At 41.0% G+C, this 24,292-nt stretch overlaps 1 protein-coding gene across 1 annotated transcript in view; it reads right to left on the reverse strand.

Annotated features, from left to right (window-relative positions):
* The window catches only part of LOC110957178 (ankyrin-1-like), a 145,209-nt gene that overhangs the window by 9,664 nt on the left and 111,253 nt on the right, over positions 1 to 24,292 (reverse strand). Inside the window, 13 exon segments of the mRNA XM_051938101.1 lie at positions 521 to 1,001; positions 1,004 to 1,180; positions 9,621 to 9,779; positions 10,178 to 10,309; positions 10,554 to 10,628; positions 12,812 to 12,896; positions 14,948 to 15,067; positions 17,494 to 17,622; positions 18,929 to 19,157; positions 19,263 to 19,359; positions 20,904 to 21,108; positions 23,329 to 23,540; positions 23,755 to 23,909. Of these exon segments, the coding sequence (XP_051794061.1) occupies positions 521 to 1,001; positions 1,004 to 1,180; positions 9,621 to 9,779; positions 10,178 to 10,309; positions 10,554 to 10,628; positions 12,812 to 12,896; positions 14,948 to 15,067; positions 17,494 to 17,622; positions 18,929 to 19,157; positions 19,263 to 19,359; positions 20,904 to 21,108; positions 23,329 to 23,540; positions 23,755 to 23,909 (2,256 nt within the window).

Here is a 24,292-nt window from a genome sequence, read left to right on the forward strand (position 1 = left end):
GTATTTTACTTTATGATCAAAACAACTTGTCATGGTCTAGAAATTATTTTAAATTTAAAATTTTACTCATTTCTTCTCTGTAATTTTTACACTTTGAGGGCCGGATTGGACCCTCTGGAGGACCACTTTTGGCCCACGGGCCTCATGTTGGACACCTCTGCTCTAGAGACAGTCAACAAACTGTCCTCCAGGAGCTCAAGGAACTTGCTGGTTCATATCTGACTACCAGCTCCTTTAAATATGACGTCCGAGTGCCATTTACAGCTTTAAATGTTCAGAGCAATATCCTAAAATCAGCTCTAACATGACGTGGGAGGCGATGGAGGGAAACCAACACCGGTAACTGTAAACTATGAAAGCTCCTCTTAGCCAGGCCAGACAGGAGAACGTTACAATAATCCAATCTAGAAATCACAAAAGAATGGACAAGCACCTCATGGATGGAGGGAGAAAGAAAAAAACAATACAGCAGATGGACTAGCAGCCCTTACAGGTGGAAAATGAACGTGGTGAGCTTTACCGGTTGTCTCCGTTGTGCTCTGAAGCCCGGCTCAGTCCCATCACGTCACACCGCTGGGCGTACACCTGCTGGCCTGCAACAACAGAAATCCCCTCCACTGAGCCCGGCCCTACACCTCCTCCTCCTCCTCCTCCTCCTCTACTTCCTCCTCCCACCGCCTCCGCTCTCCTCGCGTCCGACCTCTGACCTCCCAGCTGGCCGTTCAGATTGACCTTGGGAACGGCGCCACTGGCCCTCACCCTGTCCCTCTCCGCCAGAGCACTCGCCGGCTCCGGTGGCGCCTCCTCCTCCTCAACCTCCCCTTCCTCCTCCTCCTCCTCCTCCTCCTCCTCCAGCTCCATGATGGACCCGCTGGCCCCGCTGGCTCCGCTGCTCGGGCGGCCCAAGCTGCAGGGCAAAGACAGCGTGGCGCCCTCCGAGTCGTCGGCGCGGCTGCTGCCCTCCAGCGACGAGTCCTCCACCGTGACCAGCGAGGGGCTGACCCCGCCGGCCACACCTGGACGTCCGACATCTCCATCAGAGTGTCCTCCTCCGTGGTGGCGATGGGGGCGCACTCCAGGCTGGAGACCTCCTGCCAGTAGGGCTCCACGCCCAGCGGAGAGGGCAAGCTGTACTGCATGGAGGCCGGGGACAGAAGCTCCTCCTGCACCAGCCCGTAACCTGAAGGGGAGACAGGGGCGAGACAAGAGAAAGACTAACACCAAGCAGGCACAGCCACGGGAGGATGGGGGGTGGTGGGTCGACTGTTTCTCCGACCTACGAGGGAAACAGTGGGGCTCGGCCGTGTCCCAAAACACCAGGAGAGAAAACGGGGTCTGTCTGAGAGTTTGGAAGCACTAATTCAAGATTAACCCTCCTGTTGTCCTCATTTACGGGCATCCAAAAAATATTGTTTCCTTGTGTGAAAAAAATCAGCAAAAATGTTCCCCGAATTTCTAAAAATTTGCAAAACCTTCAGGAACAAAATTTCAATAATTACTTAAAAATTTCGCGTAAAAGTTTATTTTAAAAAATCCCTCAAATTTGGCAAGAGAATTCTTGTCAATATTTTGAAAAAATGAGTAAAAATCTTCCCAAAAAATCCTAAAAATATCTAAATGTATGTTTTCTTTAAGAACATTCCCATAAAAATCAACCAAAATCCAGCGAAATTCGCTGGATTTTGGTTGATTTTTATGTGAATGTTCTTAAATATCTTTTTTTCCACCAAAAAATGTTCAAAGATTTCTCAAATTTGTTGAAATGTGGACACCAGAAGTTTCACTGTGAAATTATATTTTTCCCCCCACATTTTCAAACTTTAAAACGGGTCAATTTTGACCCGCAGAAGGACACGAGGGTCAAACATTCTGCATTGCGTCCGCAGACATATCGATTAAGAGCCAATTCTCACTTTCATTAATTTTCCCGCTGCTGCTTTGCAAATTGCTGCTGAAATGTTTGGACCGGTTTCCGTCCGTTTAGGTCGCTGTCATTGGGACACAGCGGGATGTGTGAGGTGTGGCGGTAAAAGGGGTGTTTCATCCGTTGCTCGTGAAGTGAATGATGCAGAGCTTTAGTTTGCTACCAGAGTGAATCTGCAGAACAGAAAGTGTTCCTCGCTAAGAAGAAAAGAAGTGCAGAGTTATTTTCTGACTGTGGGGTTGGTACGATATCAATTTTTCATGAAGTTTGGGTTTTTATTCTCAGTGTCTGGGGAAACTGTTCCAATCAGCTTTCTGTATCTGGAGCTCTTTAAGATGACGGACCGTCACACGGAGAAATATGGATTTAGATCAGGGGTGTCAAACTCATTTTAGTTCAGGGGTCACATTTAGCAGTTTGATCTCAAGTGGGCCAGTAAATCACAGCATAATAAGTGAACAAAAACGGGACACAAAACGGCAAAACAGGAAACAAAATGCAAAAAATGAGATAAACAACATGAAACAAAACAAAAAATGGGCCAAAAATTAGACAAAAAAGACATAAAACGACAAGAATGAGACAAAAAAATACACAAATGAGACAAAAAAATGCCAAAAGCGAGAAACAGAACAATAGAACAAAGATACAAACACCAAAAGCAAAACAAAAATAGAAAATGACAAAAATGATACACAAACCAACGAATAAAGCAACACACAAAATGACAAAAAGTCAACAAAATACACAAGCGAGACAAAAAGGAAACACAAAATGACAAAAACATGACAGAAACAACAAAAGTCAGACAAAAAAACAACAAAGGCAAGACAAAATATGACAAAAATGAGACACAAAACGACAGCGAGAAACAAAATGAGACAAATGACACGAAACAAAGCAAAAATTAGACTAAAAAACTTACAAAGCGACAAAAAGGCACAAAATGACACAAGGCCAAAATTGACATAAATTATGCAAATGAGACCAAAAATGACAAAAGCGAGAAATAAAGTGACAAAAGAACCAGACAAACAGCACGAGAGAGACAAAAGACAAATGACAAGTCAGACAAAAAACAACCAAAAAATGATAAAAGCGAAACATAAAATGACAAAAATAAGACAAAAAGCACAAGCGAGACGAAAAGGATACACAAAAAAACAAATATGAGAAACAAAATGACAAAACATGAGACAAAAGTCAGACAAAAAACAACAAAAATGACAAAATATTACAAAAAGAGACACAAAACAACAAAAGAACAATCTAGTATTTTACTTTAAGCTCAAAACAACTTGTCATGGTCGAGAAATGATTTTAAATTTATAGTTTTACTAATTTACAATCTGCAGTTAATGTCTTCTCTGTAATTTTTACACGTTGAGGGCCGGATTGGACCCTCTGGAGGACCACTTTTGGCCCTCGGGCCTCATGTTGGACACCCCTGATCATGAATAAGTTCTTAGATTTCCGTTCATGTCGTCCAATGAAGGCAAAGCTTGGGAGCTTTATGATTCCCAGAGAGACGATCTCTTTCTTATCGTTCCAACCCTCGTCACGGCTCTGGGTGGGAGTCGGCAGCATCTTGCACATTCTGCAGAGGAGAATGCAAGCGGCTGTCGCTCTTGCATTCTCCTGCACTGTAGCTGCACATCAGAGTCATGCATTTGTTCTGTCTGGACCCCAAACATCCAAATAAAAGTCACACACATAGATAAATACACACACACACACACACACATCAAACAAAACCTTTTACATTTTAAAATCTCATTTTAGCAGCGACACTTGGTTTCCTTTCTGATTCTAAAGGGAAAGAATATTTTTTATAAACGTAAAATCAGTCACTTAGTTGCAGCATTTTTTATTAATAAGCTCCTAATGAGACCTAAATGTCGATGATTATATTAGAAATTAACAGGTTATACTGCCGAAAGTCCAGAATAACACTTAAATATAATAAGCAACCTGTAAACAAATATTTTTTGCTGTAATTTAATTACCAAGACATCACTCAGTGTTGCACGAAGACACACAAATACACACAGTCAAATACGCAATCACACTTTATAATCAGGGTTTAGTTTGGTCATATTTCTACAGAATATATTTCAGGACACAAACGATCTATTAAACGTTATTATTGTCATTCAGATTTATAGAAAGGCTTTATTTGTACTCTGAATCTCATCGGGATTTACAAAAAACATGGTCAGAGTTCTGATAAATGTTGTTTTTCAATGAATATGCAGATGAAAAAAATATTATAATACTACAGTTATATAAACAAATGTATTGTAACAGTCGCAAAAATTTGACGGAGAGGCACTTTGGTTTGTTGTCTATTATTGTGCTAAAATACAATTATTATTATCTAAAAGTAATTGCAGGTAACTGTTGGCTATGTTGATGTTTAGTCATTAAAATGGAACAAATCTCCTCTCATTTCGACACGTGTGACCGATTTGGATTGGGGACCGTCTGATCAATCAGTGCTGAGAGCAAAATGTTTGTGTGTTCAGATGAATGGAATAAGGCAGGACCGGACAGTAGAGAAGCATTTCACCCATCGTCAGAGTTTTATGGACGTGCTGACGTTTCCACTAAAACGTTTAAGCAAACTGACAGATTACAATAGAAGCATAGTGAGGTTTGTAATATTTTGAAAGCACCTTTACAGCAAAACAAACTCACCAAAAACTAAAAAAGAAAAAACTTTATTCCTGTCTTATTCCCAACTACATCTTTCTACCAGCGTCAGTGCTGAGTGGACTGGGAACAGAAATGACAGAATCACTGACTTAGAGACGGTACAGAAAGCATATTTCACACCTTATTAATTCTAAAACGAGCATTTTAACAATTCTTATTACAAATTTAAAGCAATATGATGGAGCTTAACACTATATTTCACAGCTGTGAAAACAAAAGTGAGAGATATCTAAACGCTAACGACGGTTTCACAAAGGCTGGCAGACAATTTACTTTTTTTTTCCAGCACAGCTAGCGTACATGTTTGCAGACAAACCTAGTTGTACATGTAAACATCTGGTAAGTTAGGAAATTATTTGGTGAAACAGCAGCAGCTTTACTGTGCTGTCAGTAAAGCCAGACACTATTCTTAGAGTTTAAATCCTTCATGAAGAACCAGTGAATCTTTCTCTGACACAATCCACCACAGGCCTGCTCAGTCACTGTGCTAATGGGTGAAATACCTCTTTACTGTGGAGGCAGTTTTCTCTCAGAGCTCATGGGCCGCGGTGTGGGTAAAAGCATGTGTGTGTTTCTGGGATGGTTCAGGGCCAGGATGGTCAGAGGTGGCGTCAGAATGAAGGTGAACAGGGAGGAATGGATCAGAATGAGAGTTAGAATGGGTTAGATGAACGACGTGGGTTAGCGTTTCCCTTCACTCCTGCTGTTTAAACACCAACACACGCACACACACACGAGTGGCAGAGGCACGACGTGTAGTGAAGCACAGATTAACCACACACACGACTGACATGACACGAGAAAGAAACGAAAACACGCACTACAGTTCACCACTGCACACACACATTTACACACAATACTGCACTCGTATTTAAAAAAGAACAGATGAGGACGTACAGTTTCGGCTCACAGGTGAGGCTCAGATGTACAGAAAATATCACACACACCCAAACCGACACACAAACGCACACCTCACAGCGATATTCCTGCTGGCAGATAACGTTCAGACGATGTCACCAGTGAGCGCGTCGACAAACTTGGGCAAAAAATTGTGCATAAAACTAACAGATATTTGATTAATTGAAGGACCTCTGTTGCTTATAAGTGCAGTAATTGCTAAACACAATTACAAAGATTTCCTTGCAAATAGAAAACGGCGTACAAACCGTAGAGTCCCACTGGCATTTATCAAAAACTTAAAGTGTTTACAGTGAATTATTTTGCCCATGAGTGACGGACGCCGTCCCACAGCGACATCGTAGGTGGAACATTATTTGCAGCTGATCATGTGTTACAGCGTAGCATTAAAAAAAAAAAAAAAACACACCATTTATTTTACAGGAAAAGAAAAAACAAAAACAACATTTGTTTGTTAATATAATAGCATCAAAACAAGACTGGAATACACCCATTGAACGGAGGAAAAACATTTTACACTGTGAAGAAAAACTTCGTACATTGAAAGCATGCCATGCACATGATCAAAAAACAGCAAACTTTATTCCTCTTAAAGATACTCCACACCCACACAAACCTGTCACTGTACAGACAAAAATCACCCGAGTAGACCTGGGTAGGAAGGCGTTTGAATTATTAACTCTAGTATTACACTGAGCCTACTTTATCTTGCAAGGCTTTTCTTCTAAAGCTCATAAATTCCTTGCAAGCGGAGCTAAATAACGTGATTTTATTCACTGTCTACGAGCTAATTCAGCTGAAGCCCAGGTCTGACACACACACACACACCATAACAGCAAAACATGCAGCATGCGCATGCACAAACTGTAGTAACACACAAAGAGCTGGATTTAAAGAGGAGGAGAGGGTCCCCACTCGACTGAACGAGGGAGGAGAGCGCGGGAAAATAAGATGACAAGAGAAGAGGAGGCCCAGAGGTCAACATGAGGTCATATGAGGTCAGAGGTCGGACAGGAAGAGCTGTGAGGAAGAAGAGCAGGAGAGGGGAGGAGGAAGAGCAGGAGGAGGAGGAGGAGGAGGAGGAGGAGGAGGAGGAACAGGGCGGCTTGGGCAGCAGATATGACATGTCACAGGTTCAGAGAAAAAAAAGGTAGACAGAATCCAGAGGAAAAGACGAAACTTCGAGAACATTGTAGTGACAATGTCTGCTGTCAAAGGAGGACAGGTGAAATTTAGTCTTGTTCTCAGGAAGACAGAAAGAAAGAAAGAAAGAAAGAAGGTAGAAACAAGGTATGGAGGCCCAGAGCACACTATCATCTGTGTACTAGTGTTTCCATCCCAGACGTACACACACTCGTCCACACACACACCCACCCACATGTCATCTGAACAATCTAACATCCGTGTAGTATGTTAAATGTCGGCCTTAGAATGTCGTGTTTGCTCTTCAAACCCTGCCGGTAAGTGAGAGTGAGAATTATCCTCATATCAAGCCAGAATAAAAACCATCATGTTCAGGGCTCAAGTATGAGGTGTGAAAAAAGTGTAACTGAAAAAGACATGACTTGTGCCCCAGTGAGGAATGCACGGAGGCGGTGTTAGTGCATGCTGCAGGAGGCTGGGCTCATGGCGGAAGACCGACGCCATTCCTCAGACCTCCGAGACATCACCTGATCATTTTCATCATCATCATCATCATCATCATCATCATGTCATGAGCAGCAAACCACCATGCAGCCCGAGTTCAACTTCAACTTACCCCTTCTGAAAAACGGGGGTCTAATAACTCGTGGCTTGTGCACAAGGCGTGATGGCCTTGTGTCCGTGATCTCTTGTGGGGCAACAGAGACAAGGTAGAATGGCTGTTACCCAGACTCAGCGCAGGCAGAGGAGGTTTGCAGAGGTGGAAAGTAAATGACAGCTCACCTTCTTGTGCTGAAGAGGTCAGACTTTCAGTAGTGCTAGTGCTATGACCAATAAATCTAAATATAGATTGTGGATTTAAATGCCTATTCTCTGTGTAACGTGTCTGAGCACTTCCTGACCTGTTCTGAATTTATCAGTCTACAAATGGTAATTCAAGTAAAGCAATTAAGCTTCTGATTCTGCCAGTTACAGATCATTACGGGACAAAAATCGCTGAAAAAGCTCGGTCTTTTATATTTATTTAATTAGGGATGTCCGATAATATCGGTCCGCCGATAGCATCGGCCGATATTGGCATAAAAATTTAATATCGGTCGATATCGTTATTGCTTTTTTTTTTGCCTGTCATGAAAACCAATAAAATAATGGCTGGATTTTGCTGCCATTTACTGACTCATAGAGGGAGGGAACGTGTGAACTGCTGTTGAGACAATTATAAAGAAAAAGGCACAAATAAGGCATTTTCCATGACTTAATTTGAAGTAGTTTTCTTATTTTGCACAGAAAATGTTTACATCTGAGAGCCTCGTTGCATCTGAGAATGCATCCATAAAAATGAGTCATGACGTGTTAATTCCACCACAGGAGATATGTGATGTTACCTAAAACTAGTTAAAAAGCCCACATATATCGATATTGGCTGATATTGGAATCGGAAATTGAGAGTTGGACAATATCGGCATATCGGTTATCGGCAAAAAAATTATATCGGACATGCCTATATTTAATCTTTTGTTCACCTTCAAAACTTTAAAGAGCCCATATTATGCACATTTACAGTTTTATAATTGTATTTTGGGGTCTACTTAAAAGAAACACATTATATTTCTCACACTGTACCTAAATGTCTGATTTTACCTCCTGCCTCTTTAAAGCTGCCCTTTTGAAAAGCCAAGTCTGCTCTGATTGGTCAACGAGGTAAGGCTGGATACATATCGTAAAGCAACGTCCATGAGTATGTGCTTTGGGAACAGCAGAAGCAGCTCTGATAACTAGTGGTGTATGATACTGCAAGATTTGGTATCGATCTGATACCAAGTAAATACATGGCCACTATCTGCGATACTGAGACCTATACCGATACCGACACTCCAGACTAACTTCTTCAGTAGTTGGCAGGTTTAGAACACATGTTAAGTGCTGTATATGGTCGTCCACATCTGGAATGAAGATGAGGTTGTAAACGCTTAAAGGGTCTAAGGATCAGACTAATTCCTGGGTAGGTTTTTTTTGTGGGTCAGATGAGGAAGAATCTGTGTTGCAAATGAAATCACAAAGTGAGGGATAACCTCCTTAAAAAAATGTTCTTTTGACAGTTTGGTCAATATTTGTGCAATACTTCTGTCATTGAAATAAAAATGCTCTTTTAATATGCATTTTTGAATAAATTTTTTTGCAAAGAGTTATTTTTGCAATGATTAACATGAAAAAAATCCCCCCCTATGGTTATTGTCTTTGATAGTAAAGTGTGACAGACATGGTCCTACCTGGTTACAGGTAAAACGCTTCACTCGCTGAACTTTTGCTTATCGACAGACACTACATTTACCGATGTTCCCTAAACGCCTCACAGTGCAGACTGATGTTGCTCAGATGGCACTAGTCTTTGTAACTGGCATACAGAAGAGAAACTTAAATTAAAGTATCGACCTTATTACGTTGATATCGTTCAATATCAATTCCAACGCTGGTATCGATATTATTGACATTTGGATTGATCCACCCACCTCTACGATAACAAAATAACTGTGAGGAAGCTGCTTATTCTTTGAGGCTTATCTTGCTGCTTGGTTTGTAAATGTGTGACGTAGATGAGTAACAGAGGAAAAGTAAGAAGCAGTGTTTTCTGTGGGACACTTTCTAATGTAGCAGAACCTTTCACATGCACAGAAACAGCTACGTAACTCACTACAGTTAAAGTAAAACCCCTGAAACACAATATGGGCTCTTGAACAAAAAGTTTTGTTACATATTTGAGAAACTAAAACTACCAGACTTGTGATTTGTACCAGAAAACATGGACACAAGGTGGGTAAATACAAAATGAAATCCTGGAGTAGCTCATTGTTGACTGTATAAATAATATCTAGGTTCTTGTCTTGTGTTAGTGATGTTGTGATGTGTTTTTGTATCTTACCATTAATGACGCTGGGGGACAACAACGAGGAGTCGCGGTCGCCCAGTCTGCAGGCGCCCTCCTCTGAAGAGCTGGCTGTCGGCGGTGGACCGGGACCCTCCAGAGACGTAACGATGTCGGCACGATCAATGTTCTTCAGAGCGGTGTACAGACTCTCCACTGAGGGGGAGACACATCGGGGAGAGGACAAGAGACAACAAGAAAGGGAGAGACCAACGGAGGAGTAACGAGTACACAGCGAGGACACACAGGACATATAGACGGAAAAACAACTCATTTTTAATTCAGACTTTTTAGATTTGTCTGTCAAATTAGCTGCTAGCATTTGTAGTATGTGCATGGAAGACGTGACGATTCTCAGCCAAATTCTGGACTTATAAGGGCTGGTCTTCTATAATTAACACGTGGGTTAATGGACACTGCCTGAGGAGACAACTGGATTGATTAAAGCAGCGTATCTGTTCCTTCACACGTGCCTGAGATGGACAACTAAAAACTCAGCTGAGACACTTTCTAAACAAAGCCGTACTCATCGTTTTAAATCTTCTAGGACTTACTCTTGGCCCTTTTGCCTTCTCTGCTGGCCCACAGGTTGAGCAGGGCAGAGCTCTGGTCCAGCAGTGAGTTTGGATTCTCCACACGGATTCTGTTGATGTCGTCCACGCCGAACTGAAGCTCCCGTGCCAACTCTGACAGGAGGACAAGCAAGTACATGAACACATACGAACAAAAAACTGAGAGACAGATGCAAGAGATGTTCGCACCAATGAGCCCAAATACCTCCACCACTGATTAGCTCATGATGTGTCACAATCTATGATATGTTAGCTAGCCGTATAGCGATGAAAACAACTGGGAGTCGTAGCCAACATGTTGGATGTAGAGGAAATGGGCAGGGAACCAACAGAATGTTTTGGTTCAGAAGTGACTAACCTGCCCAGCTCAAACCCAGCTGCTCAGATATGATGTTGATTTTGATCTCAGTCCTCTCCATGGCGTTCACTGTGGCTGGAGAGGAAAAAACAGGCAGATCAGAAACACACGACACAGTATGCAAAAGCCGGTGAGACCAGGACAAAATACCGTCTCATTTACTGACTGAGGAGGTTCTAACTCGATTTAAAAAAAATGCAGAGTATGTCTTTAATTTATTTGGACAGTCCAGCAGATGTTATGTGACTATAATTTAAAATTTATTGTGAAAGATCATGTTGTTGATGAGAGGATGGATACACAAAATCAGCTTTAGACTGTTCAAATATTACTGCCATGTATGTTACAATGCTGTGAATCAGGGGTGCCAAACTCATCTTAGTTCAGGGGACACATTCAGCCTGACAAAAAAAATGGACAAATGAGACAAAAAAATTACACAAGTGACACAACCGAGGCAAAAGAACGGCAAAGCCAGAAACAAAACGACAAAAAAGTAGACAAAAACACAAGCGAGACAAAAAGGAAACACAAAACGACAAAAACATGAGACAAATAAAATACAAAAACAAGACAAAACATTACAAAAATGAGACGTAAAATGACAAAAATGAGACAAACGATGTGAAACAAAACGAAAAAGAGAAAAATTAGACAAAAAGTTACAAAGCAACAAAAAAATGGACACAAACAAGACAAAAATGACAACAAAGAAACAAAATGGCAACAAATTGACAAAAAAACACAAAACCACACAAATGATACACAAAACAATGAATAAAGCAAAACACAAAATGACAGAAATGGGACAAAAAACACAAACAAGACAAAAAAGGAAACACAAAACGAAAAAAGTGAGAGAAATGACAAAGATCAAACAAAAATACGAAAGAAGACAAAATATTACAAAAAGAGACAAACAATGTGAAACAAAAAGAGAAAAATTTGACAAAAAATTTACAAAGCGACAAAAAATAGACACAAACGAGCCAAAAATTAACAAAAAACGACAAACGATACTCAAAACAACAGGTAAAGCAAAACACAAAATTGCAAAAAAAAGGACAAAAAACACAAGCGAGACAAAAAGGAAACACAAAACGACAAAAAAATGAGAAAAACGACAAAAGCCAGACAAAAAAAACCCAAAACAAGACAAAATATTACAAAAAAGAGACACAAAATGACAAAAGAACAATTAACAATCTAGTATTTTACTTTACAAACAACTTGTAATGGTCTAGAAATTATTTTAAATTTATAGTTTTACTAATTTACAATCTGTAGTTAATGTCTTCTCTGTAATTTTTACACTTTGAGGGCCGGATTAGACCCTCTGGAGGACCGCTTTTGGCCCACGGGCCTCATGTTTGACACCCCTGATCTAATAAGTGCTATTAGATTATTTAATTTTCCCTCCTTTTTGCTATTAAAATTGTCAATAGCAATACTCACCTGGACATAAAGCCTTACTCTGTTGGAGGAAATACCCAACACATAGTTTTTTATTCCTGTAATCCTCAGGGTTAGGACACCATATGGACAGAGGAGGTTAGAAGCTGGGTTCATTCAGATGCTAGTCCCACTAACCATAGTAGCATTCAGTAACCATTACAGAGGGACTGAGGTGCAACGTATCAGCGCTGTGTACTCGATAGACAGAAAAGGCCTTTCTTTCCCCGTCACCCCACCCACCCGCCATCATCGCCATTTAAACCAACCAGAATGCTCGTCTTGACTGTGTTCTTTAACCACAGGCCAGTATAAGGGCTCCTCTGTCTAGCTCCACTGCGAGGTCCTGCCCATTCTCAGTGCTAAGCTACGATGCTAATGCTAACAGTCTCTGCTGCCATGCCGTTGGAAATCGCAGTGGAGCCACCAGCGCCATGCAAAACCAATCACGGAAGTCATTCATCGCTACCAGGACACTCAGGACAGAAAAAGGCTGATTTGCCGTGTGCCATGGAGCCATTTTTGGGGTCATGTTGGAGGGGGGGCGCGGCTGCTCATCTTTGCTCGCACATTCAACAGGGTTTCCTCTAACTGCACTGCAAATAACTCTGGGGCATACTGTAGAGCAGTGCATTGCATCCAAGGCTCAGTATTTGTGCCATGCGTGCACACGAGACATAAAGGGGAAATAGAGAGGGCGGAGTCAGAAGCAGGGTTGTGGGTAAAGGGGCAGTGCAACATTCAGCGCCCGTCTCCGCTCTGAGTTTACGAGGAGAGGGCTGGAGGTCAGGCGGCGAAGGACTTACCCACGCCAGGCTCGTTCAGCGCACTGTAGCGCTCCCTCAGGGCGAGAGGGGTTAATGTCCGTCTGCGCTCCTCACTTCCAACAACCTGCAAAAGATTAAGAGCATTTTTACTCCAGCAAGGACCTCGGTGGAGCTACGTGAAGATCGGCGTACATCAATCCTTCCTTCCGTCTGTGAGCAACATCACTCAAAAATGGATTTGGATGAAGTTTTCAGGAAAGGTCAGAAATGACACAAGGACCACCTCATTAGATTTTGGCAGTAATGCAGCTTATAGTCTGGATCCACGGGTTTGGTCAGATTTTGTGTCACTGTAACCATGACAACCAGTGAACGCTACATCAGCTGCCTGCTGACGATCACATGATTGTGATCCACCGCTGTGGACCGCAAATGTTTATAAAACTGTAACTTTGAATGATTCCTACTTTTTCAAGAAAATAATTTTAGTTTGAAGACATTTTAAAGTTATTTTGGACCATTATTAGTCATTTTTTTTAAACTCTCTCAGCCATCCTAGACAATTAACTTATTTTGGACCGATTTTGAACAGTTAAGAAGTAACAAATCTGAGTCATTACTAGTCATTTTGCACATATTTTGGGTCATTTTTGACACGTTTTAACAACATTTTGAAAACACGCTCATTCTCTGAGTCGGGTTTTTATTGTTTTAGTCATTTTTGGAACCCTTCTAAGCCATGCTAGATGTTAAAGTAATTTTGCACACATTGTGAACAGGAAAAGAGGATTGTTTGAGCAAGTTCTGGACAAAATTCTAATAATTTTAGACAAATTTGGAGATTTGTTAAAGATTTCCGTATCATTGCGAGATAGCGTCACTGTAACCATGACAACAAGTGAACACTACATCAGCTGCCTGCTGACGATCACATGATTGTGATCCTACTACAAATCCACCGCTGAGGACTTATCGGGATGTATTCGTTGGAAGTGATACAACGAACAGTTGATTAAATTGTGGGGGTGTGTCTCACCAAATCCCGCCTCCCGCTACATATTTAGGTCACGCCATTCGGCATCTGTACATAACGTACACACGCATAACACACGCCTGTGTTCAGTGCAAGGTCAGGGAATGAACAGTCTCGGTGGAGTACTGCGTTCTCGAAGTGCTTTTCTTGTACCATAATTATGTAATAATTACTATCTAACGTACTTTTTAAGCTTTTATAAAATATTTCTGACCCGTGTAACATTAGCATGATACAGTGCTTTACTTACAAAGAAATTTACACTAATATCAGCCTGTGAAATACGCATCAGAATTCAGATATTTAACCACGCCTGACGTACGTCAGCGGGGTTACTGCATTCGCTTCGGTATCTGGCTGGGTAAGTATGTATGTATGTATGTATGTGGCTATGTCCAGTCAGATATCTCTGCAAGTGCTGAAGTCAGGATAATCAAACTTGGCACTGAAGATCAGTCTAAGGTCCCCTGCTCAGTTGTGGAGTTAGAGGTCAGCAGATCAAGTAGGGAGAGATATACGCAGGATGATCAAAATTGATACAGAGTATCATGCATGGGCGTGGTTCTGCCCTCTACTGGGGGCTCGTCTAGTTATCTTTAGGGTCATTTTCAATACTAATGACTTGTAACTAGATCTCCCCTAGTAGAGAATATATGAGAAACCTTAGAAATGTGGAGTCTCCATACATTAAAAGCAGCATGTCAGTCCAAGGCTAAAATAAAACCTCAGGATCTAAATGTCCGAATTCATCAGCAGGCTCTGGCAGTCATAAATAGTCCATTTAGGTGGCCCCCCGGAGTAAACTGATGGGTACTGCATTCTGTTCTGCTATTTAAATGCCGACACACATTTGACTTTTTGTTCATTACTGATACTGACTTCACATCATCTCCTAACTTTTATTAAATTTTTGTTAAAGTGGCATTCAATTACTGAAGGAATCCTTTTTAATTTATTGGAAATTTGCTACAGAGCAATAACTTTTCTGAATTATTGGACAAGCCCCAGGTCTTGCAGGACACCTTTAGAAAACCTGACTTCGTATTCGGATGTCACATAGCGAGACCTCCGTTTCATCAGATGTGATTTCTAGAGAAATTCGAGCACAAAAAGTTTCCGACTGTATGCATGCAAGTCCGTACCTTGACACAAGGTGGCATGGTTATGTTCAGGTTACACAGGACGTGCTGTGTGTCCTCGTATTTGGTGCACTTCCGCAGAAAGGACAAAAACCCGGTAGCATCCTTGTTGCTATCTCTGACCTAGCATAGCGAGATGGAAGACGGAGAAAGAGAGAACGAAAAAGAGGAGAGGGAGAACGCAGAGAGAGGCGACGGAGGAGAAACCAGACAGATGAGAGAAGAGAGGCGGAGCAGAGAGACGTGGACAGTAAGAAGAAGATGGAGCGAAGCAGGCGAGAAGAGGAGCGGGAGGAAGGACAAAACAGATCAGAGCAGGTATTAGATCCCTCCACATCGTCTCGAGCATGTGGGGCAGTAACATGGGACGAGAAGCAGGGGGGGAAACAGGGATGGAAGCAGTCCACAGGCAGGCGAGAGGGAGAGATTTACCTGCACATTTTACCTGGACGTCTGTCAGACCAGACGGTTACAGAGTGACCGTGAGAGAGAGAAAGAGAGACAGTGAGACAGACACGTACAGACAGGCAAGGCCGCAAGATAGGAAGGCAGGCAAAGAAAGTGAGGGAGTCACAGGACATGCAAACAATTACCCAAGAGAGTGGACAGCTACGTAGGTAAGTTGTTTGTTGTGCGGCTACAAGTATTCATCTAGCTGACAGTGAACAGTACTGTATGTCACGCGGACGGAAAGACACTGACAGTACTTGAGGGACAAGAAAACACATGAAAAGTACATAAATATGGTCACAGGACAGGACATGAAGAGGCTGGCACATATATACGCACAGTATGAAAACAAATACACCTGTGAGGGAGAAGGGCTACGATAGAACGCAGAAAGAAAATAGAAAATAATGAGCTATGATCACAAGTAAGAAGTCGTTTTAGAGCAGGGGTGTCCAACAAAAAAGTGGTCCTCCAGAGGGTCCAATCCGGCCCTCAAAAAATTACAGAGAAGACATTAACTGCAGATTGTAAAGTAGGAAAACTATAAAAGAATTCCTTGACCATGATAAGTTGTTTTGATCCTAAAGTAAAATACTAGATTGCTCATTTGTTATTTTGTGTCTCAGTTTTGTCATACTTTTTTTGTCTGACTTTTGCTTTTATGTTGTTTCCTTTTTTGCCTCGCTTGTTTTTTCTCTTATTTTTGTCATTTTGTATTTCGTTTTAGTCGTTGTTTTGAGTATCGTGTCGTTTTGTGGTTTTTTGTCTCGCTTGTGTTGTTTGTCTACTTTGTTGTCATTTTGTTTCTTGCTTTTGTCATTTTTTGTTTCCTTTTGTCGTTTGTCCATTTTTTTGTCTCTGTGTAACTTTTTTGTCTGATTATTTGTCTCTTTCTGTCTTTTTTCGTGTCATTTGTCTCATTGTTTGTCATTTCGTGTCTCTTTTTTGTCATTTCGTGTCTCATTTTTGTAACATTTTGTCTCGTTTTTGTTGTTTTTTGTCTGATTTTGTGTCATTCGTCTCATGTTTCATGACTTTCCTTTGTTGTCTCGTTTGTTTTTTTGTCTTATTTTTGTGATTTTGTGTTTTGCTTTAGTCGTTTTGAGTATCGTTTGTGTCGTTTGTCTACTTTGTTGTCATTTTGTTTCTTGCTTTTGTCATTTTTTGTTTCTTTTTGTCTCTGTGTAACTTTTTTGTCTCTTTCTGTTTTTTCATGTCATTTGTCTCATTGTTTGTCATTTCGTGTCTCTTTTTTGCCATTTTGTGTCTCATTTTTGTCATATTTTGTCTTGTTTTTGTTGTGTTTTGATCATAAAATTAAATACTATATCATTGAATTCCAGATATCTGTGACTAAATGTGTTCTTTTGTAGACACTCTGATCTAAAAGGTGTAATGTGGAAATGATAAACTGAGGCTGCGTTTTGCTGAAATTGAATTTATTTGTCTTTTATTGATTGGTAAAAAGATAATTCATTGAATGTGAAGATTTTCAGAAAGTGCTTTTGACACTTAAAGAGAAATAATTGGAATTCTGGTTATTTATCGGTTATTCTGCTGTGATTTTACCGGTTGCTTGAAGATTAAACTGATCTGGATGTGGAATCTGAGCTACAATGAGTTTGACACCCCTGTTTTAGTATGAAATGTTCATCTAAAATAAGATATCAAAAGAGCAAAAAAAAAAGAACACATTTGCTTAGAAATAATAAAGAAAGAACAAACTGACTGACAGACATTTCCTTCATACTGTATGAATATATAGACTTGTTGTTAGAGTGAAATTATGTTATTACGCCCCCTTTTTTTAGTTAAAGTGACTTTTTTAGTGTAGCATTGGTGTGAATGAGCGCCGCACTCTTGTCTACATGTTTACATGCTAACAGTGAGAAAACTGCCCCCAGTGAAAAGCAAACAGACACACAGAAAAACCACCACGTGAGCGGGTTGTTTGGGCGATCAGCAGGCGCTCGGGAGGGAAACCGACTAACTGGTGGGAGGACCCGTTGACACACTGAACCCAACGACACACAATACTGTACGAAAACACGGCAAGTGAGAAGAGAAGCAGGCATACGAGCGTCCGGAGGGAGACAGACCTTGACAGAGACGGGCAATCTGTTATCTCTGAAGGCCTGGAAGCTGAAGCTCCGAGGCTGCTGAGTGGCCTTCCGGATGGGCACCAGGTTCCCAGAACACTCCAGGTGCAGCGGCATGCCCTCCATCAGCTGTGGAAAATGTCACAAAATGTTACGATAAATTGTCTTGGCTTCTTTTCATCACGGGGAAAAAAACCCCCCACAGAATTGCTTCTTTTGTTGGCACCAGCTGCGCCCAGTACTTTTTCAGTTCTAGAGGCAAATATTGCATGAACGGTTGTTTACAGGGAATTTAGGATTTATTTTCAAGTGTCTGAGTTGCCACAATCAAGATCAGATTGTATGGATCATTCTCTTTTTAAAACCTGCAAATTTGTGTCTCCTTCTGACAGTAAGAATGATTACATGAACACGTCGACCGCTTGCTTCTTTAGGCTGTGATCCTACCTTTGATTTCCATTTTTTGTTTTCTGTGGAGCATCTTAAACATTTCTAGGTTTTTCTGTCGTATTTCAAGTGCTGTGGTCTGGTGGGCATCTCTACGTTTTGCTCCCCTTTTACCTCTGGCAACGCAAATTACTGCTGGTTAACCCTGTAAAACCCACGGCTGCAAAAATACAACATCAGCTTATTTTTATTATTATTATTTTATATATAGGAATAATGTGTCTTACTTTATGATCAAAACGACAAAAGTCAGAGAAAAAAAGACGAAACAAAAACAAAAAAAGACAAAATATTACAAAAAATGAGACACAAAATGACAAAAATAACACAAACGACATGAAATAAAACAAAAGAGAGACAGAAAAATTAGGCAAAAGTTACAAAGTAACAAAAAATGGACACAAGTGAGACAAAAAAGGAACAAAATGACAAAAAAGTAGAAAAAAAACACAAGCAAGACAAAAAGGAAACACATTTTTGCTCATTTTTGTCGATATTTCTATAAACTATAGAAACTAACTATATAAGATTTTAATTTATTTATTTACAATTGTTTTCTATATTTGGGTGTGTTTGTATATTTTTTCAGCATTTTTTTTCCTATATCTGGGTTTCTATATACACTCCCTGTCAAAAGTTTTAGGACACTTTCTCATTCAAATAAATTAGAAAGTGTCCTAAAACTTTTGACAGGGGGTGTACATAGACATACATTATTGTTATTATTATTTTAGTTTTGTTCATTTTTTTTGCATATTTTAAAGATATTTGGGGGGGGGGTTAAACACATCACTGGGATGTCGCCACACAAAGCAGATTTATAATTCCAGTTTAACACGAAACATGAGAGATTTACCTGCCGTTGATTGGCTGATTGAGTATGGTGTAAACTCAGCCGTGGGTCTGAATGTAATGGATGTTCATTTATATATATTTAAAGTGGGGAAAAGGAACATGTTCTACCGCTCTCCTCCACCTCTGTGCTGACCTCAATGTCTCGACTGCGGGCCACTTCACTGAAGTTTTCATGCAGTTCCAGAGTTTTGTCCATCTTGTCGTCTGTCATGCAGTAACAGCGCAAGCGTCCCTCACGCGCTTCATTCATCTTGGCGAAAATAACAAACTTAGCCATGTACGGGACGGCCATTAGCTCCCGGTAGAGCAAGTTGGCGAAGGTGACTGCCTCTGCTGTACGCGGGCAATCTGCCAGCCAGAACCTGGAGAACGAAAAGGAAGGACGCAGATCGACAGATGGGAACTCGATTAATATTCAAATGTGCACATGACAGCAAGGAGGGAAGGGCGACCGCTGAGCTGCTCACCTTGCAGACACATTGGTGGTAAAATTGGCACAGTTGTTGGCGTACATCAGCTTGGTGGTTCCAGTGATGTCTTCCCACTGAGCTGGTGCTGTACCACCTGACAGGACAACCACAGCGTGTCATCATCAGTAAGATCCCTACAAACACTCCATACAGCAGTGGTTCTCAGCTGGTCTAGCTCAGTGACAAGCTGCGACCAAAATCAAAGATAATTTTCGATTTTTCAAATTTATTGAAAGGAAAGATTGTGCACATTAAACCTGAGGTAGCAGAACAGAACATCACAGTATGAAAACAACTTTAACGATAAACCAAAATGACCAGAAAGTGGCCGCCCACTCAGATGATGCTGGACGTGTCCAGGTCCTGGTACCAGCAGTGGGCTGATTGTTCTTTTGCTTTTGCCGCTCCAAGACTCCACTGGAAATTCATGTTCTCACCAACCTGTCGCTGTTTAAGTCCAGACTAAAAACTCCCCTATACAGATGTGCCTTTCACTCCTAGGACAGTTTTATTTTCATGTTGTCCCAAAATGCCTTCTTTAACCCTCCTGTTGTCCTCATTTACAGGCACCAAAAAATATAGCTTCCTTGTCTGAAAAAAATCAAAAAATTCAGCAAAAAATTCCCCCAAATTTCTGAAAATGTGCAAAACCTTCAAGAAGAAAATTCCAATAATTCCTTAAAAGTTTCCCTTAAAAGTTTTATTTTTAAAAAATCCCCCAAATTTGGCAAGAAAATTCTTGTAAATATTTTCAAAAAATGTGTAAAAATCTTCCCAAAAATCCTAAAAATATCTAAAGTGATTGCATATATATCAGTAAAACTTCTAATATTTTCTTTAAGAACATTCACATAAAAATCAACCAAAATCCAGCAAATTTTGCTGGATTTTGGTTGATTTTTATGTGAATGTTCTTAAGAAGCATTTTTAACATTTCTTTTTTACACCAAAAAATGTTCAAAGATTTCCCAAAAATGTTGAAAATGTGAACATCAGAAGTTTCACTGTGAAAATACATTTTTTTCCCCACATTTTCAAACTTTAAACGGTTCAGTTTTGACCCGCAGGACGGCACCAGGGTTAAATGTTACTGATTCCTCTGCGCTGCGTTGGGGTTTTATGGTTTCGTTGGAACCAAACTGTGTTGTTTTGTTTCAGCATGCTGATGGAAAGCACTCTGGTCTTCTTTTATGTTGCTGTAAAGTGCTTTATAAATACAATTTGATTGATTGGTTGAAGTGGGAAAGCTAGAGAGGGAACTAGTCCCTTTTATGCTCAATTAGTTGCATTTTAATTAAAATCAAAACTCTCACAGATCACACTGAGGTTTTTGTCCTCCTTTGTCGTCAATATAAAAACATCCATATCTCATATAGTCTGTGTCGTAGCTGTGTTTCGTCATGCTCAGTTAGCATAAACAAACAAACTTTGGGAGTCTTCTGTGGTGCAGAATGGTGGCTGCCACCTACTGCTAGCTACTGTTAAGGAGCATGAATTTATGACACTTTGCTAATTTTTCTCTTGGCATGTTCTTCGCCCAGGTCCCACCAGTTGAGAACCACTGCTGCACAGACAAAAAGTCATGGAATTATAGTGAAATCTGGCCAACTTCTCGAGCCGCTTCAGGACTAATCCTACCAATGACACTGCAGAGGAGGCGCAGGCTGGTAGTATCGCCCTCGCCAGCATCTCGAGGACTCTCCCTCCAGGACGGCGGTAAAGGAATCCGCAGTCCGATTGGACGGTGAAACTTGCGTCGGCGTGGTTCGATGGTAACCACCGGGCTGAAGGTCGCCTGGTTACCGAGCTGCCTGGTCAGCAGCTCGTCGGGGATTGGTTGCGCCTGGCGGGAAAAAAAAGCTCACTGAGAAGACGGCGAGAAGACGGTTCAAAGCGAGCTGAGTGAGGCTGAGTACGTAGAATGTGTGAAGGAGAAAAACAAGCATAAGGACAGAAAACAAGAAAACAACACATGTGCAAAAGACTGAAAGGTCAAATGCATGCTACGAATTCATATTTCACCCCGACCCCTCTCAGATCAGTGCATCAGTTGCTCAGTGTGGCTCACAGCTTAAACCAGGGAACTGAGGAGTGATGAACGGCTGGATAAAAGGAAAACATAAACGGAGAAAGCAAAACTCACACAGTTTCCTTACATAGCGTCGGCGCCGTGACGGACGATGTAAACAACGTACGCCCAGGAGACCAAAACAACGGAAACGAGGAGTTTATAATCTGTCATAATCTTTCTGTGGTGGCGAGCAGAGCCAGAGCGGAGGTGTTGAGTGAAAACAGACTGTCAGCATGAGTTGTTTGCCAAGACCCATATGTGTGTCGGTGGAGGTCTGGATGAGTAACAGTCGGCCATACATTTGCCAAAAGCTCCTATTCAGCAGAGCCACGTGTTGAAAGTGTAAATGTTGGCTTTTTATATGAGATGCTCCCCAGGTCCAGTTACCTAGTTCTCTAAGACTGTATAAACCGTATTTTATAATGTAAAAATGGACATCACATACTATTATAAAGGCCCCAAAAGCCTACATTTACTACGAGAACGAGCTTTTCATTATCAGCAATAATAAATTAAGAATACCTTCCTCACATCTTTGAGGTTTTATTTTGGCGGAGCACATTTTATTTTCACTGTGGTCAATATTTAATAATTGTATTATAATACAATAATATTTAAAACGTATCTTATGATAAATAAATCACAAGATGTAGATGATTTATGGGGAAAAAAATCATCAAAGGTATGAACTGATGCTGGATATAAAAAAAAATAAATCAAAAATGGATTTTGCTGTTTCTCCCCACATTCAACAACTCAAACGGTCTTCCTTCAAATGTCAGGATTTATAATAACAGTTGAATAAATCTCCGTGTGCAGCTGACTGATCGGAGCACAGCTCTTACAGACCCGTTGGTCAAACCGGCACGACGTCGAGCTCAGAACGTGAAATCTGTCAAATCTCAGAGTGACTCGAAGCAGCAAACACAAATCGAGGCCACAGCTAAACGTGTTGGCAAAAACTCCCGCGTTACAGACTGAGAGTCAGCTGTATTTGTAATCAAACATCTGTTCTCAGTCATTTATGCAAAGCTGGGATGCTTTTTGTTGTACAAGCAAATGAACAAACAACCAAGCAATTATGAAAAGCATGGAGCTGCATCTAATGGTTTCTGGCTTTCCCTTTTTTCCTCCTCATTCATATACAGCAGGAGCGTCAAACTCATCTTAGTTCTGGTTCCACATTCAGCCCAGTTTGATCTCCAGTGGACCAGTAAAATCACAGCATAATAATCTATAAATAACTCCAAATGTTTCCTTTGTTTTAGTGCAAAAGAATACGCTCTGAAGATGTTCACACTGAAGGAATAATCTTTTGAACAACCAGAAATTTCTGAAGAAAAACAAATTCAATTTCATCAACATTTATCCTCAGTTTATCATTTCCACATTACAACTTCCAGATCACAGAGTGTCTACAAAGAGACACAACACATCACAGGTATTGGGAACTCAACAATCTAACATTTTACTTGATGATCAAAATGACAAAAAAGACAAAAAAAACAACAAAAACAAGACAAATATATTGCAAAAAATTAAACAAACGACGCAAAACAAAACAAAAAACGAGACAAGAAATTAGACAAAAGTTACAAAGCAGCAAAACAATGGACACAAGGGAGACAAAAAAGGAACAAAATGACAAAAAAGTAGACAAAATACACAAGCGAGACAAAAGGGAAACAAAATGACAAAACCGTGAGACAAACGACAAAAACAAGACCAAAAAAAAAATACAACACAACACAACTAAAATGAGACACAAAATGACAAAAAAACAATGAGCGATCTAGTATTTCACGTTATGATCCAAACAACTTGTCATGGTCTGGAAATTATTTTAAATTTACAGTTTTACAAACTGACAATCTGCAGTTAATGTCTGTAATTTTTACACTTTGAGGGCCGGATTGGACCCTCTGGAGGACCGCTTTTGGCCCACGGGCCTCATGTTGGACACCCCTGATGTACAGTGCATCGTCTTCTTACCTGCAGCCCCAGCCTCACTCTCTTGGTGACGGCAGTTTCGGGGAAAATGGCCTCGACGTGGGGCACCAGCTTGCTGGTGAGTCGGCCGCCCTCCGGACCGATGAGGTCGCTCTCCTGCTGGATGCGGGAGACGACGGCGAAGTAGAGGGGGAAGTCGGTGGAGATGATTCGACGGATTCTCTTCTTCTCCAGCTCCTCTTGACTCTCCAAGTCTGTGGTGAAGGACAGAAATAGAGGAAACAGTCACAGAGGGAACACAAAATATCTAAGACTGAGTTTTAAGTGGATGTGACAGAAGCTTCCACATAAACCAGCATCCTCCCCTCCCTGTGCTCCCGTTCTGTAACTCCAGGGTCATGCATCAAGGTTAAGACCGACTTATCTGCAGCTCTCATGGACTGTGACATCCATTACCGCCACACTGACCTTCATCCATGCCGTTCAGGATAGTTTCCAGCACCTCGTCGCCATAGCGATTGCGGTGTTCCTTCCAGACCGATCCGTTTTCACTGCGGAGGACCACGAGCTCCCGGTCGCCGTGACCCAGTGAGGCAAAGTGAGGGATTTCTACGATCACCGGTCTGTAGGAGAAACAACAACCTGCATTAAAACCTGCTCTTTAATCCGTTTCAGCACACACAGCATCTTCAATTAGTCTGAAAAAGGAAAATAAATGAATCGAGTTTGCAATTAAAAAAATCTTTAGGAGGAGGAACAAATAAATAAATTACAACTCAGGTCTGTTTTATCGACGTTAGTGGTTTTGCACCATAATTTCCAGTATCTCCTTTAATCCTCCTGTTGTCCTCATTTACAGGCACCAAAAAATATTGTTTCCTTGTCTGAAAAAAATTCAAAAATTCAGCAAAAAAATTTGCCAAATTTCTGAAAATTTGCAAAACCTTCAGGAAGAAAATTCCAATATTTCTTAAAAAATGTATTTAAAAAAATCACCCAAATCTGG

The sequence above is a fragment of the Acanthochromis polyacanthus genome, chromosome 18, assembly GCF_021347895.1.
Source record: "Acanthochromis polyacanthus isolate Apoly-LR-REF ecotype Palm Island chromosome 18, KAUST_Apoly_ChrSc, whole genome shotgun sequence".
In the NCBI taxonomy this organism is placed as follows: domain Eukaryota; kingdom Metazoa; phylum Chordata; class Actinopteri; family Pomacentridae; genus Acanthochromis; species Acanthochromis polyacanthus.